Here is an 18,507-nt window from a genome sequence, read left to right as displayed (position 1 = left end):
CGCAAGACGAAGAAGAGTGTTCCGGAACAGAACAACCGTTTTGAAACGACGCAAGACGAAGAAGAGTGTTCCGGAACAGAACAACCGTTTTGAAACAACGCAAGACGAAGAAGAGTGTTCCGGAACAGAACAACCGTTTTGAAACAACGCAAGACGAAGAAGAGTGTTCCGGAACAGAACAACCGTTTTGAAACAACGCAAGACGAAGAAGAGTGTTCCGGAACAGAACAACCGTTTTGAAACAACGCAAGAAGAAGAAGAGTGTTCCGGAACAGAACAACCGTTTTGAAACAACGCAAGAAGAAGAAGAGTGTTCCGGAACAGAACAACCGTTTTGAAACAACGCAAGAAGAAGAAGAGTGTTCCGGAACAGAACGGCCGTTTTGAAACAACGCAAGACGAAGAAGAGTGTTCCGGAACAGAACGACCGTTTTGAAACAACGCAAGACGAAGAAGAGTGTTCCGGAACAGAACAACCGTTTTGAAACAACGCAAGACGAAGAAGAGTGTTCCGGAACAGAACAACCGTTTTGAAACAACGCAAGACGAAGAAGAGTGTTCCGGAACAGAACAACCGTTTTGAAACAACGCAACACGAAGAAGAGTGTTCCGGAACAGAACAACCGTTTTGAAACAACGCAAGACGAAGAAGAGTGTTCAAGAACAGAACAACCGTTTTGAAACAACGCAAGACGAAGAAGAGTGTTCCGGAACAGAACAACCGTTTTGAAACAACGCAAGATGAAGAAGAGTGTTCCGGAACAGAACAACCGTTTTGAAACTACGCAAGACGAAGAAGAGTGTTCCGGAACAGAACGACCGTTTTGAAACAACGCAAGACGAAGAAGAGTGTTCCGGAACAGAACGACCGTTTTGAAACTACGCAAGACGAAGAAGAGTGTTCCGGAACAGAACGACCGTTTTGAAACAACGCAAGAGGAAGAAGAGTGTTCCGGAACAGAACAACCGTTTTGAAACAACGCAAGACGAAGAAGAGTGTTCCGGAACAGAACAACCGTTTTGAAACAACGCAAGACGAAGAAGAGTGTTCCGGAACAGAACAACCGTTTTGAAACAACGCAAGACGAAGAAGAGTGTTCCGGAACAGAACAACCGTTTTGAAACAACGCAAGACGAAGAAGAGTGTTCCGGAACAGAACAACCGTTTTGAAACAACGCAACACGAAGAAGAGTGTTCCGGAACAGAACAACCGTTTTGAAACAACGCAAGACGAAGAAGAGTGTTCAAGAACAGAACAACCGTTTTGAAACAACGCAAGACGAAGAAGAGTGTTCCGGAACAGAACAACCGTTTTGAAACAACGCAAGATGAAGAAGAGTGTTCCGGAACAGAACAACCGTTTTGAAACAACGCAAGACGAAGAAGAGTGTTCCGGAACAGAACGGCCGTTTTGAAACAACGCAAGACGAAGAAGAGTGTTCCGGAACAGAACGACCGTTTTGAAACTACGCAAGACGAAGAAGAGTGTTCCGGAACAGAACGACCGTTTTGAAACAACGCAAGAGGAAGAAGAGTGTTCCGGAACAGAACAACCGTTTTGAAACAACGCAAGACGAAGAAGAGTGTTCCGGAACAGAACAACCGTTTTGAAACAACGCAAGACGAAGAAGAGTGTTCCGGAACAGAACAACCGTTTTGAAACAACGCAAGACGTAGAAGAGTGTTCCGGAACAGAACAACCGTTTTGAAACAACGCAAGACGAAGAAGAGTGTTCCGGAACAGAACAACCGTTTTGAAACAACGCAAGAAGAAGAAGAGTGTTCCGGAACAGAACAACCGTTTTGAAACAACGCAAGACGAAGAAGAGGGTTCCGGAACAGAACAACCGTTTTGAAACAACGCAAGACGAAGAAGAGTGTTCCGGAACAGAACAACCGTTTTGAAACAACGCAAGACGAAGAAGAGTGTTCCGGAACAGAACAACCGTTTTGAAACAACGCAAGACGAAGAAGAGTGTTCCGGAACAGAACAACCGTTTTGAAACAACGCAAGATGAAGAAGAGTGTTCCGGAACAGAACAACCGTTTTGAAACAACGCAAGAAGAAGAAGAGTGTTCCGGAACAGAACAACCGTTTTGAAACAACACAAGAAGAAGAGTGTTCCGAAACAGAACAACCGTTTTGAAACAACGCAAGACGAAGAAGAGTGTTCCGGAACAGAACAACCGTTTTGAAACAACGCAAGACGAAGAAGAGTGTTCCGGAACAGAACAACCGTTTTGAAACAACGAAAGACGAAGAAGAGTGTTCCGGAACAGAACAACCGTTTTGAAACAACGCAAGACGAAGAAGAGTGTTCCGGAACAGAACAACCGTTTTGAAACAACGCAAGACGAAGATATATATATATATATATATATATATATATATATATATATATATATATATATATATATATATATATATATATATATATATATATATATAGGATCAATATTTCTGAAGTCCCAGATGATCTCCTTCGTCTTCTCCACATTTAGGATCAGGCTGTTATCTTAAATCTTATATAAGGAAGGAGGCCGAGGACTAATGAGCATGAGAGCCACTATCCAGGATGAAACATCCAAGATCCATAAGTACGGTATATCAAGGACAAGGCTCCAACATACGACATGCTCAGTGCCAGAGTACGGTGGCGGTTTTGAGCACCCAAATGCAGAGATCAGGAGGCTGAGGTGAGTCTTGCAGATTTAATGAGTTACTGAGGCAAAATACAGAAATACAAAGAAACAAATGATCAGAAAACATTAAGGGAAACTCACGTGGGAAGTCAGAGATGAGGAAGCAATAAGTTTACTGCTGTATAAGAGGACCCTTTGTAAAACAAGAGAGGAATATTTCTCCTCATTAATAGACGAGAATAAAAATAATCCTAGATATTTTTTTTAATGCAGTTGCCAAACTCACCCAGAGGCATAGCTCTGTTGAACCGTCCATTCCACCTGCTCTTAGCAGTAATGGTTTTGTGGGGTTCTTTTTAAGTAAGAATGATCTTATTAAAAAGAAGATCACTAGCACTCATCTATCTGCGGTTGGTTTGTCTCTGGAGGACGGGGCAGCATCTCAGGTAGTCATATAATCTGAACCAGGTCTAGACTGCTTTGATCAAGTTGAACTTTCAGAGTTAGCAAAACTTTTGTCTTCATCTAAGCCTTCAACTTGCATGTTAGATCCAGTTCCAACCAGGTTATTTAAGGAGGTATTCCCTTTGATCTCCTCCTCCATTTTAGATGTGATTAATCTATCCATGTTACAGGGATATGTACCAAAGGCTTTTAAGTTTGCTCTTATTAAACCTTTACTTAAAGTAGTGGTAGAAGTCGCCAGTATCCTTTCTCTCATGACTAATAACTTGTCACTTTTACAGTTTGTTTAGGCCTCTGTGTTTCTTTAGCAAGACTGAGTAAGATTCTGCAGTCTCAGATCCGTCTCCTCCTTAAAGAGGTCATTATGTTGTAAGTCTATTAATCTTTAATAATCTGCTTTTATAAACTCTTTATCAAGCAGGCATTGTAGATTCAAAGATGTTACATGTTTATTATTTTTTAATTTAAATTTGCCCATTTTGTTCTATTGCCTGCTACTCAAAGTACTGGATGTAACAAAAAAGAAAAATGTTTGCCTCCTTTTTAATGTGCTGGGATTTTTTTTTTTTTTTTGGAAAAATGTAAATGTTTAAGACTGTCAAACAAATTTTTATGGCATTATATCGCCGATTCAAGCATCTAAGGACTTTATTGATGTTCTATAGACCACTGTAGTACTACAAAAAGGCAATAAAATCCAAACAATGAATTTATTTTCACACAATAAGAGGATAAGAACTAAAATAAAGCTGCAAAAAATTATAGTCTACTGATCAATTTGCCCGCTTGCCACTCCGAATGGAAGGGGGATCTCCTTATCTTATACGTATCTTGCCTTTCCATCAACAGCTTCAGCTTATATCAAGCAAACAAAAAGACAGGGACATCTGGTGGTCAAACTAGATACAGCTGCAATACATACAAAAAATTAATCCACAGCATTTACAGGCAGATTAAACAGCAGTAATAAGCAATAAAAATAATGATTCTTTTAACTCTTGAGGAAAAAAAATCCAAATAGCCTTGTACTTTCTAAGAGTAAAATGGAAAAATTAAGAAAAGCCGAGGCCCTGTGGCAGCCTGACCTTTTGCCCATACACTGCTGTGCACAAGCTCCTGTGATCCTGATGGATAAATGGCAGAAGACAGATAAATTAATTAATAGATTGCTTTTAATTAACTACATCTTTATGGACACTACAGATATCCAAACCAGGGTGTGAATACTTCCAGACAACCTGTCTAACATCATTAAGTAAGAAAATAGATCTCAAAGAGCAGCACACTGTGTTGTGACACGAAGATATTTAAGAGCCAGTAAAAAAAAAACACACATAGTAGGTGATCTGCAACCAGGTCCCAGTTCAATAAGTGTATTATATAAGAAAGGAAGGAGAAATAGATTGAACTGAATCAGATGTGGCTTCAGTTCAGCTGTATTTACAGCTGTAGGATAGAAACTGTTCCTGAAACTAACACTAACTAACAAACAACATGTCTGCTGTGGCCACACAGGTGTCAACAGGTTGGGATATGAGTCTGGTGGTAATGGGAGTGTTGGAATCCTCAAAGTGGGCATAGAACATGTTGAAGGGATCTGGTAATGACTCGCTATGGTATTTTGCATCTCTAATGTTGTAGCCCGTTATGTATTTTATGCCTTTCCACATGAGCTGCAGGTCATTGGTAGTGAAATGAGCCTGAATTGTCTGAACATATGTGACTTTGGCACCCCGCAATGCCTGCAGTCAGTCGTTTTCTTGCCCCTCGGAGTGCTGATGCCCCACTTTGCCTGAACTCGGCGTCTTTGGTTTTCAGCAGGGCTCTCACCTGAATTGTCTGAACATATGTGACTTTGGCACCCCCGCAATGCCTGCAGTCAGCCGTTTTCTTTCCCCTCGGAGTGCTGATGCCCCACTTTACCTGAACTCTGCGTCTGTGGCGTTCAGTAGAGCTCTCACCTGAGGATTCAGCCGAGGTCTCTGGCTTGCATCAGGACTTGGCAAGGTTAATGACGGTCTAAATGACTCAACAAAAACATTCCATTGGAAAATCCCAGTGGGAACTCTAGTGAAGAGCATCTGAAGAGCACAGGGACAAACCTTACTTTTGTCCAACATCTTTATGATGCCCAGCAATTTTGGGAAAGTGTTCTGTGATCTGAATGTACAACAGTGCAACAATGAAGAAAACAACGTGTTTCATCTGAAACAGCACACTGTCCAATACGGTGGTGATAGTATGATCTGAGGCTGTGGTGCTGCTTCAGGATATGGAGCATTTATTATAGTTAATGGAACTAGTAATCTTGCTTTTCAGCAAAAAATCTTTCATTCATCAATCTATGACTTTAACTTAAAAAAAAGCCAAACCCAAAGTACATAGAGCTGGATTGAAATATTTCTGTGAAGAAGGAGTCACAATTCCTCCAGATTAAAATTAAAAGACTCATTGCCAGTTATCTCCAACACTTGTTTTCCACTATGAGCTGCAAACTCTTAGTCACCAACGATTGCTTTTTTAACGTGCTGCCAGGTCGTTTTAGAAAGTTTTCCCCCTTATGATTAAACATTTCTATTTAAAAAAAAAACATATTTTATATTTACTATGGTGACATGTGCACGATATTAAGATTTGCTCAATGTTCTAGAACGCTGAAGTGTAACCAAAGGGCAAAACCAGAGAAATCTGGTCTTTTTAGTATAATAAAATGATTGCAGTAAGATTTTAGAGAGAACACTGAATCAATCCTGGCAGCACCCAACCAGTCAATGTTTGACTGGTCCAAAGGCCAAAGAACAGCACCTTTCTATTAGTTCAAGTCAAACTCTACAGTTTATCATTTGTTCATTAGTAAACAATTACGAAACAGGCTGACATGTGAACTCTGGATCTCTATCTAGTTTTCAACATAAAAAACTCGCCGTGCATTAGACTGACATGACCATTTAATCACAGACCTGGCCTGAGTGGATTAAAGGATTAGAAAATGGAGAACTATGCAAGCTTTCAGGTTGAACAGCCTTTTGATCTCAAAGGAAAGTGAAACATTACCGGATGTTTTAACAAAAAGCAGGTTAAAGTCCCTGCATTGTGTGCTCACAGAGACTGTCATGTTTGTGTGTTTTTTTCTTTTTCTTTTGAGAGCTCTGATATCTTTGACACGGGACAAAAGTCAGGATTGTTCACAAGAGTTGTTGGACTAAAAGAAATGAGTGGCGAAACATTTCATCATCCACCACCGACCCTTCCCCCAAGATAAAAGAATATCCCAGAAATCCATGAGAACATAGGTTGATTCTTTGCCTTTTTAATTATTCTTAAATGTGTTAGTATTACCTAGACCCATGGTTCTCAAACTGTTGCAGTACTCTGGCTGCTCTTAGAAGAATGGAGAAGATTTTGTTTATAAATACAAAAAAAAGATTCTTACAATGATATAACATTGTAGTATTGGAGGAAGTTCTTATGGGTGTTGTTCCAGATTAAACTTGTTTACTTGGTTTTATTATTTATTCTTTTCCCATATAGAAAGTACACCCTGCATCATGGTGCTGTTCACCTTCTTGTGTGTCTGCTCCCAGTCGGTGGTAGCATAGAGCTGTTCTTATAGAGTCTGGTAATGCTTAATGTTTTTTCCTGTCACAATGTGTTCCTTGCTCCATGCAATTTGTTTTTCCTTGGATACAAAACTTTTAACCAATCTGTATAATTGATTGAATTGACTCTGTAAAGTGCATTGAATTAATAAATGGATTAAATTTGAGCTTCATTCAAAGATTCTGCTGTCAAACACTGTAGTATTTATTTATTTATTTTTTTTGGCTCAAAGAACTTTTTTTTTTTTTAGCTATGGACTTTTATGAGAGTGATGTGGCCATATTTTTTAAAGGATGCTCGGAATCCTCAAATATTATATTTAAGGATGTTTTCTGTTAAGTTCTTCAATATTATCCTTGGAAATGTACAAAGTGTGATGAAAACTGTGGTTGTTGTAAAACTTTAAATTTACAGATGTGTCTTAGTTACAGCTCTTTTTTTTCAAACAGTGAAACTGACAAGGATGTATTATAGGCAGAGGGATATCTCAGGGAGATATACAATTTTATTTCAAGTCCAAAATAGCAGTTTTAATACAGAAATGTTATATGCATGTAAGACATGCATGATGTCTTACAGACAGTTGCTAGACCCTACAATTGAAGGGTAAGCTACAAGAGCTTGTTACCAAAGCAACCGGGTCGCGGAGGCAGCAGTTTAAGAGATGCCCTCACTTCCTGATCCACACACACCTCCTCCAGCTGCTCTGGCGGAACCCCAAGGCGACATCAGGCTAGCTCAGAGACATACAGTAGTCCCTCCAGCGTGTCCTTGGTCTTCCAAGAGGCCTCCTCTCAACAGGACAAGCTTGAAACACCTCCCGAGGGAGGTGACCAGAAGGCATCTGGAACAGATGCCGGGGCCACCTCAGCTGGCTCCTTTCGACGTGGAGGAGCAGCGACTCTACTCCGAGCTCCTCCCTGGTAACTGAACTCCTCACCCGATCTCAAAGGGTGCGCCCAGCCACACTGCGAATCTGCGATCTTGTTCTTTCGGTCATTACCCAGATCTCATGACCAGGATCACAGAATGCTGTATGTAAGAATTTTATTGGAATGTTGAATGGAAGGAAAATGTTCAAAGGAAAAAAATGCAAAACTTAAAAATAACTGTAGCCTTGAGAAGATTATAATGCTACATGCATTCATTCAAGAAGTTGGAGATCTATAAGTGTGGACTGCAGCTTGCACCTGAGCTTCAACAGTCACAAAACATAGATAAATCCAAGATAGGGCCTACAAGGGGCGTTCCTTCAGTAATGCCCCTGGCCCACTCCCAGATGTTTAATTGAGCTGAAATTTTGCATGTGAAGTATTTTAAATGTCTATTGATTAAATAGCATATTACAGGTCAGAACTAATTGTGGTTTCTGATTTACTGGTGTTAAAACTAAGTCAAGTGAGTTTTTGCATTTGAAAGGACGCACACAATGGGAGACTTTTGATCTAATTAAATTAACTTTTAGTGATAATGTCCCATAATATAACCTTGTGAAACATTTTGCAAGGTCATGTAACGGGCATCATCACCATAAGTTACTTTAATTTCATCAAAAGTCTCTGGTGTGAGTTTTTCCAATAGAAAAACCAGATCACTGCTCGACACTCAACAGGCTCCATTTCAGACTTTACTCAGTTCAAACATCTGTAAGTCAGAAACCACAAATAGTTCAGAGCTCTAATTTGCTATTTAATCTATAGAGATTTGAATAACGTCACATGCAAATTTCCCCTCGATCAATTCAATTCAGTTTATTTATATAGCGCCAAATTCACAACACATATCATCTCAAGGCACTTTACAGTTCAATCAGATCATACAGTCAAATTGATTCAAAGTTTTCTATCTAAGGAAAACCAGTTGATTGCATCGACTCATTCACTCAAATACAATCCCCCACACTAAGCATGCTTGTAGCAACAGTGGAGGAAAAACTCCCTTTTAACAGGAAGAAACCTCCAGCAGAACCAGGCTCAGTGTGAGCGGCCATCTGCTGAGGCCGACTGGGGTTCAAGGAGGCAGAAGCAGAGACACAAAAAGCAGCTGTAAAAGGCGACCCCGTCCAGGAAACACACAGCCAGGCAGACGAGCTCCGAGCCAGCTCCCATGCCAGAGGACGAAGAGAGCACATTGAGCTAGTCACGGTCAGAGAAACAGGACCACACTGGAAAACAGGCCGATCTCCAGCATCTATAAACAAGGGTGTTGATGGAAGCAGCACAGCTGATGTTTCTCTCCAGGATGGAGTCACAGCCAAACAGGAACAGACGAGGCAAAGCTACTCTAAAGATAAACAGAAAGGGCATAATGTTAGAGATTGAATTAACAGATTCAAACATCTGGAAGTGGGTTAGAGGCAAGACTCATTGAACTCCCCTCGTATGATGCTCAATTATTTAATGCCAAGCCACTCTTGAACTGAAGAAAGTGTCAGAAGGATCCTACCCTTGCTTCATGTTTCAAAGCTTACTTTTCAGATAGAAGAAGGTTGATGTCAAAGGGTGTTGAGAGAGATTGGAGAGGACAAAAATTCTGTGACAATTTCGAGCCGATTCGTATGTTGGAGTTGGTCCACCATGTTTTATCAACTCCAAAATCACAGCAGCCATCTGTCCAGAAGTAGAAGTAGAACTTTATGCATCAGCCTGATAAACTCCATGATATAGCAACTAATATTATAATGTTCCAATAAGCTGAATATGAGGTTTTTATGTAATAAACCATATATGGTAAATGGAGAAAAACATGCAGACCACCTTGTGGAACATATCTATGTTATAAGAGCTGCACCTTTTCAGTAGAGTGGAGGAAATAAAATAACTTTTGTTTGACTCTTGTGAATAAAAGGTATACATTTCAGCCTTTAAATTATTTTATGTAAATTTAACTTTCAATTACTTGTATTTGGGCTTTCGTTAAAGATTAACTTAATCCCCTTCAGTCATAAGCCCCGCCCACGGGCTGCAGTAACCAATAGAAACGAGCAGTGAGCCTTCACCCTCATCTTCCTCATTGGTGTTCTCTGTGACCGTAGAGGAAGTTTCTCCTGTCGGCCGCAGCAGCGGGTTCACCGTGAATCAAATGGCTTCTTTTAATTAAGGATTACGGCAATAAAAAAATAAATAAAATAATTACTTCAGCTGCATAAAAATGTCCAGTTCGGAGTCTCTGCCAGAGGAGGAGATGGAGTTTCAAAAGGCTGTAGCTCAGATCGGAGGAAAGGAGAGGATTTATCTGATCAGCGATTCCAGTGGAAGTAAGGAGGTGGACGGAGATGACGTTGGGATTTTACAGGAGTTCATAGGTGACATGTTTTATAACAGCAACCCTGCGCTCAGTGACGGACAGCTTCCATGCACCGTGCCATGTGGTCGCCATGGCGATGCCGAGAGTGAGGTCGACGCGGGGGAAAGCAATGATATCCCTTTAACAGTGAAAAGCAAGGATTCGGAAGAGGACAGAGAGAAGGAGACGCGGCCGCAGAATAAACCCCAGAGAACCGCATCCAGGAGGGCCAATGTTTACAGCTCCAAGCGCGCCATAGACTCCCCGCTCATAGTTTTCATCTTCAGGCAGACGTTCGTCAGCAAAACCTCCAACGAGCCGTGTCTGCTGGAGATCCTGAAGGACGTGAAGGCGCGCACGAAGCGCGGCTCGGTTAGCCGGCCCGTGCTGATTGGATTAATACGCAGCGCGCAGGAGAGCGCAGAGACGCTGCGATGCGCGCAGCTCCTGGAGCGCCTCATGCGCTCCGTCTTCAGCAAACACCCACCGGAGACCATCTGGGTCGGTTGTTTTATCCCCAACGCAGAAGACAGAATCCTGAGCATCAAGAAAAACGCCTACAGAGCTGTTTCTGCTGCGTCCCAATCAGCAGGTGTAAAAGAATCCAGTTTTGGAAAAGTTTTATACTCTTAACGCGTGGAAAGATATTTATGACTGAGGTTTTTGAAATGCTATCAAGGTACTGTACGGAAGGGGATTAGGGCCAGTGGAAAAATTTTTTTTACTGATTTTTAAATTTTATTTCAGTTTAGTGTGGGAAAAAAGTCAGAATTCTGACTTTAATCTCAGAATTCTGATTTTTTTTCTCAGAATTCTGACTTTAATCTCAGAATTCTGACTTTTTTTTTCTCGGAATTCTGACTTTAATCTCAGAATTCTGACTTTTTTCTCAGAATTCTGACTTTTTTTTATTGTCATTTATTGAGAAAAAAGTCAGAATTCTGAGATTAAAGTCAGTATTCTGGGAAAAAAGTCAGAATTCTGACCTTTTTCCCATGTTAAACTTAAATAAAATTTAAAAATCAGTTTGTTTGTTTTTTTCAGTGGCCCTAATCCTCTTCTGTTGTATTGTGAATTCCTGGAGCCACAAAACCTTGGAATTTCTTTGAGCATGTGAAGAGATATACATTTCTATTGCTTGTTTACATGTTCATAAAATATAGAGTCAACCTGTTGTGCTTCATGTAAAATGCTGCAGTATATTCAGCTGACTAATGCAAAAGGTGAGATCTAATCCTGCAGACTTGGGTCCATTTTTTGCATAAATTACTTTTTAGGGAGTTTTTCATTATAAAGTATAGCTTTCTCCGAGTAGTCTAACCTGAATGGGATTGCTGTACTTATAGATTTTTTAAACAGGGGTTCAAAAATAAATATCATTAAAAAGTTGGTATTTCAGTGAAGTATACATTAGGTTAATTAGAAAAAAAATATTTTTTAAAATAGGGGGGGATATGGGGGAGTAGGGGGCTCTCACCCTGAGCAGTATTCATACAATGACTGCCACTGAGTCCTTTAGAAACTTACAGATCATATCCTAGAATCTAACTTTATTAGCCAAGTAAGGGTCTTCGATAGTGGAGACACAGCTTGTTTTGGTTTTCCTGCCAATACATTGTTTTGATATTTCTTTATTAAAGTTATACATCTATTTGTAGATTGGTAAACTTTAACATTTAGGGTTTTAAGCCTTGCTTACATAAACATTACATTATTATATTTTTTTTTTTTCAAAAAGTAACCGTTAAGCCCCATGTTTACATGATCTAAAATGATCATAATAATGAATTATTTGACATTAAACTCTGTGGTTTGAGTGCAATTGAAAGGGAAGGATGAGAAAAGCTAACAAGGCTGGACTTAAACTTCCTTTAATCTGCTGAAATGATGGCACCATTTTACAAAAAAAAAAATGCTTTTAACTTTTTCTCTGGACTAAATTAAAACAAAGATTGACCGAACTGAAACATTAATCAAAAGAAAGTATATTGATGTCTATTGTTTTAAGTTAATACTTGTATTTAATCCCTCTTTAAAAAGTCCCTCATATAAAAGGCTACATTACAATGAAATCAAGAGATTTTTTTTTTTTTTTTACTAAATATTCATTTAAGACCAGAGAGGACATGTCATTTAGCATGTTTATGTATCTGCCTGTTAGTTTACAGACATTTACTCCCAGCCTTGCTGCATAGTTTGACAACAGTATAATTAGGACTCTTTATAGTCTGTTCCTGCTTTCAGTTTTGTGTGCCATCTTATTAAATGTAGCCAGATTAGGGCCAATTCTCCATTAGCTGCCCTTGATACTGGCTACATAACATTTGGTCAATATTTAACTTATGATTTGATAATTGGTAAAGGATCAGAGAGTAAAAGGGCAGGGCTTTAGTAGGGCCACCGGGACAGCTAAGGACCAGGAGGATTTGAAACAAAGTAGTTTTTCTTCCCCTTTTTTTTCATTTGAACAGTATTTTTGAGGCTTCTGTAGAAAAAATATTAAATATCAAGTGACATGTTTTGATATAATTGTAAATCATAAAGCAATAAAGACATTACTTAGCCTCACCAACCAACTATCAACCCGAGAACATGAAAACGGCGACCTGTCAGGCCCAAATAAAAAAGTAGTTTTATCTGTAACTGACAGTCTACATCAGTCTAATGTATTTTTTATGGGTTGGGGCCAGGACTGGCTCCAGCCCATGGGGCCTCATATCTGCCTAAATCAGCTCCAGACTGCACTGTGACACGTGGGTCAATCTGTGACTTTCACAAGACCAAACATTTTTGTCCACATTCTTTTCCCTCCCCGAGGAATTGCTGCAAAGTCCATGAAACAAAGGCAGGATTCACAAAACAGACTCTTAGATGTTCTGCCAGAGTATTAATTGCTTAAAATTGCCTTTCAGATAATGCCGGGGACAAAGGGAGCCAGACTTTGTGGACGTTCCAGTGTTGTTTCAGGCCTCAGAGGGGGGAAGCCGCAAGACAGACCAACAGCAAAGCTTCAAACTGTAGACAAAAAGGTAGCCACAACATCACCCATACCTCAGTCAGAACACATTGGGGTCCAGCATTGCTATAATCAAAGGATGTTTTATTTCCAATCTGCTTTAAGTCCACTTAAACCATTTTGAGTTTTTTTTTTTTTTTTACCGTAAGCTTCCAGAAATACAGGACCTTGCAAAAGTTTGCACATCCATTAACTTTAGAATTTTTCACGACAAACTTCACTAATTTTTGGTATTTATGTCATGTTCAAGAAAAAAGAGCATATGATTGTGAATTGGAATAAAAAGTGTGCTTTAAGGATAATTACAGATAAGGTGTACCATACATGTATACCCATCTCCATCCACTCCTAGTGATAAGTCCAGCAACACAGATGCGTCTGTGCATGAGTCGAGCCCTTAGAGCAAAACACTGTATCAGTGCGCGAAAGTCATGTGACCGATACAGTAGTTGTTTCTAAACTGGGTTTAAAAACGTATCTGTCAACATGATGCATCTGCTAAAAAAATTTCTCATCTTTTGCCGTTACATTTTGATTCTGATTTTCTCGTTGTCATACTTTTCCTCTCAGTTATAGCTCCACTTATCTGAATTAAACTTAATTTCAAAGTGACTCATAGTTTATTTAGTGTTTTTACTCTACTTATTGTTTTAAAAATATTATTTAAAATCCTAGTCCACAAGCATCCGCATTCACATTTTCCCCTAAATCTTCATGTTATGTTATAGGTTCACATATTAATTGACATAGATATGAAATAATACAATATAACCTACAATAACTTCAATTATATCATTGTACTGGGTCATCAAATCAATTCAGTTTAGTCTGTCAAATAAGCTGCCTGTAGTGTCTTTAAAGGTCCAGCAGATGTCCGTGTTCATAGACAGCATCAACATACAGTTTGGCCTTCAAGATGCCCCATTAACCCATCACTACCCACTCCACTATTTGTGGAACGATGTTTCGCTGTGGTTACAGCTACAAGTCTTTAGTCATGCTCTAGTGTAACCCACCTAGACTAAAATTAGTGTATATTGTCATTTAGTGTTAGTTTATTTGACTGGACAGTTGTGAAACACTATCAGGCTTTGATATAAAAAAAAAGCCGGTAGCAGTTCTGGCTGTTTATCGGCGCGTTATCGGCTGTTGGTAGGTGAACCCTGCCCCAGACTCAATGCCTTTGTCACGATTTGGCTATGGTTAGTCGACCCAAAAGCAGAGGCAGGGAGGCAGAGGTGAATCTCTTGTGGATTTAATAATGACTTAACAGAAAACAGAGGCAGATTATCCAAAAATCCAAAAGGAAAACAAAGTCCAAACAAACATGAAACCAGGAGTCCAAAAATCAAAAACATGAAAACTAGTCTAAACGTACCAGAAACCATGGAGACATCAGGGGAATCACAATCATAAGGAGTAGTGATGTTATGAGATGAGCCGAGGCTTCGAGGCGTGTGTCGAGTAATGGAGGGGCCGTTTCCCCGAAGCGCGTGTCGAGGCGTGATTCATTTAGAGGAGGGGCCAAAATTGATGACGTCCGAGGCCTCGTTACCGTGATACCACGTGATCGCTTCGGGAAGTGGTTCAGAATGCGCAAGAATTTTGAAAGGCATCTAAACAGCCTCAGTGTTCAGTCAAGATGTGGGAGTTTGGAGGAGAGATGCTCTCAGCTGGGTAAAGTTTGGATAGATTCTAATAATAGATTGGTTGGAAAAACAACCAATCTAGTTGCTAATTTGGTTGGAATAAACAATGTAATTATCAAAATTTGAGCAAACCACTGGACAAAGCCCGCGTTAACACGTCAGTTTTAACAAGTATTTTCTCCTGGGTGAGATCAGCTATATAGGTGGTGTCAGCTGTAAGTGTCAGGCTCCCACTCTAGAGGTTGGTGGTTCAAGTCCTGTCTTAGACTTTTGAAAATTTCGATTACACTTAATTATTTTCGCTGATGAGACTAATTTGCATTTTTTTGCCCGAGTAAAAATATAGATTGGGTAAATTAGGTCGGTTTAGCCAAAAGATTGGTTGAACACAACTTCCAACCTGATTAAAACCAAAAAACGTGGAAAAACTATCATGTTTGAATAAAAATGACTAACACCTTTCATTTTGCTCATCATTACCCAATTTGCACAAACACTGTCACTGTCTGCTTGAGTTTATTTCACTAAAATGGCAGAAAAACGGTGCACCTGAAATTATTGTTCTAAGAAATTTTACACTTAAAAACACTTTTATTATACAGATTTTATTATACACACCAACCATTAATCATTTCAAGGGAACTTAAAAGGGGAAAAAAAGAAAAACAGTTGCAAAAAAAAAAAAAATAATAATCACTGATTTTACTACAAACTGTAGTTCTGCACTCCACCAGTAGGTGGTGACATGTTCACATGAAGCCTCATGAACTGTGGGGATCGTTGAAGCTATTTGGCCAAACGGTTCAATGCCTCATGAGGCTTCATCTCACCATCACTAATAAGGAGGGAGGCTCAGAGAGAAGGAGTTTGAGCATGTTAGACTGTGTTTGACGAGGACCCAGCAAAGGGGAACTGAAGAGAGAGGGCTTTTTAAAAAAGACTGAGACAGAGAGGGGGCTAATGAGGAAACTGGGAGCAGGTGTGCAAAGAACAAGAGAGGGAAAGAGCTAGGGAAGAAGGAGAACATAGGAGGGCAGCAGAGAGCAACAAATAGAAACCTGGAAGACTGGAAATAACAACAAAATGATAATCAAATAACCAGGACTATAAAACATGGAGAAAAGAAAAACTAAACACTAGAAAACAAGGAGTAAAGTAAGATTGAATACTCAAAAGAAAAACATAACAGAAACAGAAACCTGACAGCCTTCAGAATTGCCCTGTTTTGCTCCATCTATCTCTCCAAAAACTCTGATTTACTCTCACGTCCCACATGTGGAAATGCATCTCCACAGCATAATGCTACAACTACTACTACAATTGGCTTTTAGTACAATGCGGCTTTTAGTGGCAGTGGGAACAGCTCACTGACACGTGTCTACCCGGGTCAAACGACTCGGCAAGTGACCTGTGTTAAAATCGCCTAGCCTCTGATCGGCATGCTGTCCAACAACAAAGCTCACTGACTACTCCCTGGTTTCCCTACATGATGCTCTCCATTGTTTACTTTCCTGATTTCTGTCACACTGGTGACATCATCACCAACGCTAACCCAGCGTGATGGTGTCACCAAACACGCAGCGACGGAGGGGCAGAGGCGATGCAGCTTGTCAGCTAGTGGTTAGACCCGGCTTTTTCAGTCAGTGGGAAGGGAGCCAAAGGCTGATTCTTAGCAGGTCGACCCATCTTTGAAAAACAGGAGATGCTGCAATTAGCTGATTTATATAGCAGCCCCAGCTATACCTCTGAAAACGAAAATTATACATTTTGTTTTTTTTTGCTACAAACATTATTTTGCATGGCTAATGGCAATCTGAAAAACACTACATGCCGTCCTATTTTTCACTACGCTTTTGTTTTTGCCAGTTCTGCATGAATCACAGATTTTTTTAAATCTTCATAACTGAGTTGTTTTTGCTGCTCCCCAAAGTGATCATGATCCTCTTGGCTGCTTCTCACCCTCCTTATCATCCCTGTCAGCGTAGTCGGGTGGTCTTATCTTGAGAGATTTTTATTTGGTTTTTTTCCTGCTAATAGATAAAACAGAGATGTTGAAATATTGTTTCACAAACTAAACTTACTTTAAATCTCTCCATTAATTTTTCTACGGGTATCAGGGTAAAGCAGCATAAGTTAATTCTTCATTTTCAACATATTTATGTGAAAAAGGGAAATTAGACCATTAGACCACAATGTTGCAGATGAAAAAGAGTTCAATCGCATTGGAATAATAAATACCTTTGCAGGGCCCAGTATAACCATAACATCACATGGGTGTTAAATACTTCTGACAGAAGAAGAAAATGTGAAAATGTGATGCATTTTATTTTGTTTATTTTTAACTCAGTTGTTTCAAGCATGTAATGAAGTAGAATTAGGTCAAACAAATAGAAAGTACACCACAGTTGTTCAGTATGAACAATCACAACATAACTTTTAAAGGCACAATTGGTGACTTTTTATTGTTTGTCTAATAGCTAATCTTTTTTGGTTTAAATGAACATTTCAGGTGAAGATGGAAGCTTGGAGGAAGGACTCCCTCTGAGAGACCAGTGATGCAGGGACACATGACCAACTACAGACCTATCACTGTGGAAACTCATATCCTCTCTGTAGAAGTTAAAAGAACGTTATAAAGTGTAACAGGATTGTTATTATACGGTGCTGAAAACCTCACCTTGGAGCCATCCAGATTTCTGTCCTGAAAGCTGCTGCCTTACGCCATATTCCTAATACGTCAACCACAGAAACGTTTCTTGTACTGTTCTACTAACATCACTTTTGCAGGGTATGAAGAAGGAGATCAACTGAAGTGTAATGCACAATTAAGTTTAGTGTCAGCTCTTATTTTACAGCCTTGTATCAAAATGAGCTTTCCTAATGAAGTATTTTCTTTATGCCAAACTTTTAAAAGTTAAACGATGTAGGATATATGTTTTGTCATAGTTTTTTTTGTGTGACTATTTCCGATGTGTTACTGTGACCCAGAAGAGCTCTACCAGCTGTTAAAAAAAATAAGCCACAGATCTTTTTATAATGCTGTGAAGCAAGCAGATTTTGAGTATTTTCAAGCTCTTATTTTAGCATAATTTTGTGCCTTAGACAAGTGCTGTTGGAACCATTGTTAATCAAAGGCATATAAAACAACTGTTTAAAGTTTTTAAAGTATTTATTTAGATTGTCAGTTTGATGGTCTGTATGAATAAACACACTTTAACATGAATCTATTCTATGTTGTCATTGTATTAAACTTAATATACATTATTGGACAGTATGTGGAAAACTAATTGACCCCTTTATAAATCATGAATTAAGGTTGATTAAACTACAACTTTTAGAAAGCAGAGTTTGATTTCACAAGTCAAACCCTGGCCTGATTATTACCTACAGTAATATATAAATACAATACACAATTTAAAGGTATTGTGGAGGATTTCCGTGTCGCCGCTGTCAGGTAGTGACAGCCTATGGCGACAACAGGCCGCTGTGACAGCAAATCCTATAGTGCTTTACAAGAAGACCTCTCCGCGCAAAGCATTCTGGGATATATCTGCCTCTTATGAGGCCTTTTCTTCTCGTAGACACTTTTTCTCTTATGACCCTCGGCCATTTTCAAAGAACGGCGGTGAGAAATGTGAGCTTCAATGACTGAAAGCGTAGGACCCCACCGATGTAGCCTGAAAGTGCGCATTCGCAGATAAATATACGTATCGGGACAAGACGTAGGATGGCCTTACGTAAACATATCACCGGAATGATTGACAATTAGGAGGACCACTTATTTAGAAGATCCACTCAGAAATAAAAGATGGCCCTCTATACCTTTAAGTATTAACTCTGATGCATAA

At 39.5% G+C, this 18,507-nt stretch overlaps 1 protein-coding gene across 1 annotated transcript; it reads left to right on the top strand.

Annotated features, from left to right (window-relative positions):
• The first annotated feature begins 9,723 nt into the window (after window positions 1-9,723).
• LOC119787589 (uncharacterized protein C2orf72) lies at window positions 9,724-17,882 on the top strand. The gene is made up of 3 exons (XM_038291545.1): window positions 9,724-10,586; window positions 12,907-13,023; window positions 17,169-17,882. The coding sequence occupies exons 1-3, from the start codon at window positions 9,860-9,862 to the stop codon at window positions 17,213-17,215; spliced, it is 891 nt and encodes a 296-aa protein (XP_038147473.1). The 5' UTR covers window positions 9,724-9,859; the 3' UTR covers window positions 17,216-17,882.
• The last annotated feature ends 625 nt before the right edge of the window (window positions 17,883-18,507 follow it).

This window comes from Cyprinodon tularosa, unplaced genomic scaffold (genome assembly GCF_016077235.1).
Source record: "Cyprinodon tularosa strain WSP-4 unplaced genomic scaffold, ASM1607723v1 ctg30, whole genome shotgun sequence".
NCBI classification, from domain to species: domain Eukaryota; kingdom Metazoa; phylum Chordata; class Actinopteri; order Cyprinodontiformes; family Cyprinodontidae; genus Cyprinodon; species Cyprinodon tularosa.
This window is presented reverse-complemented; position numbering and strand designations above follow the sequence as displayed.

Excerpts from the sequence above, each read along its gene's own strand:
- LOC119787589 (XM_038291545.1), top strand. The coding sequence starts at position 9,860 with ATGTCCAGTTCGGAGTCTCTGCCAGAGGAGGAGATGGAGTTTCAAAAG. Across the intron at positions 10,587-12,906 it reads TGCTGCGTCCCAATCAGCAG|ATAATGCCGGGGACAAAGGG; the intron begins GTGTAAAAGAAT and ends ATTGCCTTTCAG. Across the intron at positions 13,024-17,168 it reads TTCAAACTGTAGACAAAAAG|GTGAAGATGGAAGCTTGGAG; the intron begins GTAGCCACAACA and ends TGAACATTTCAG.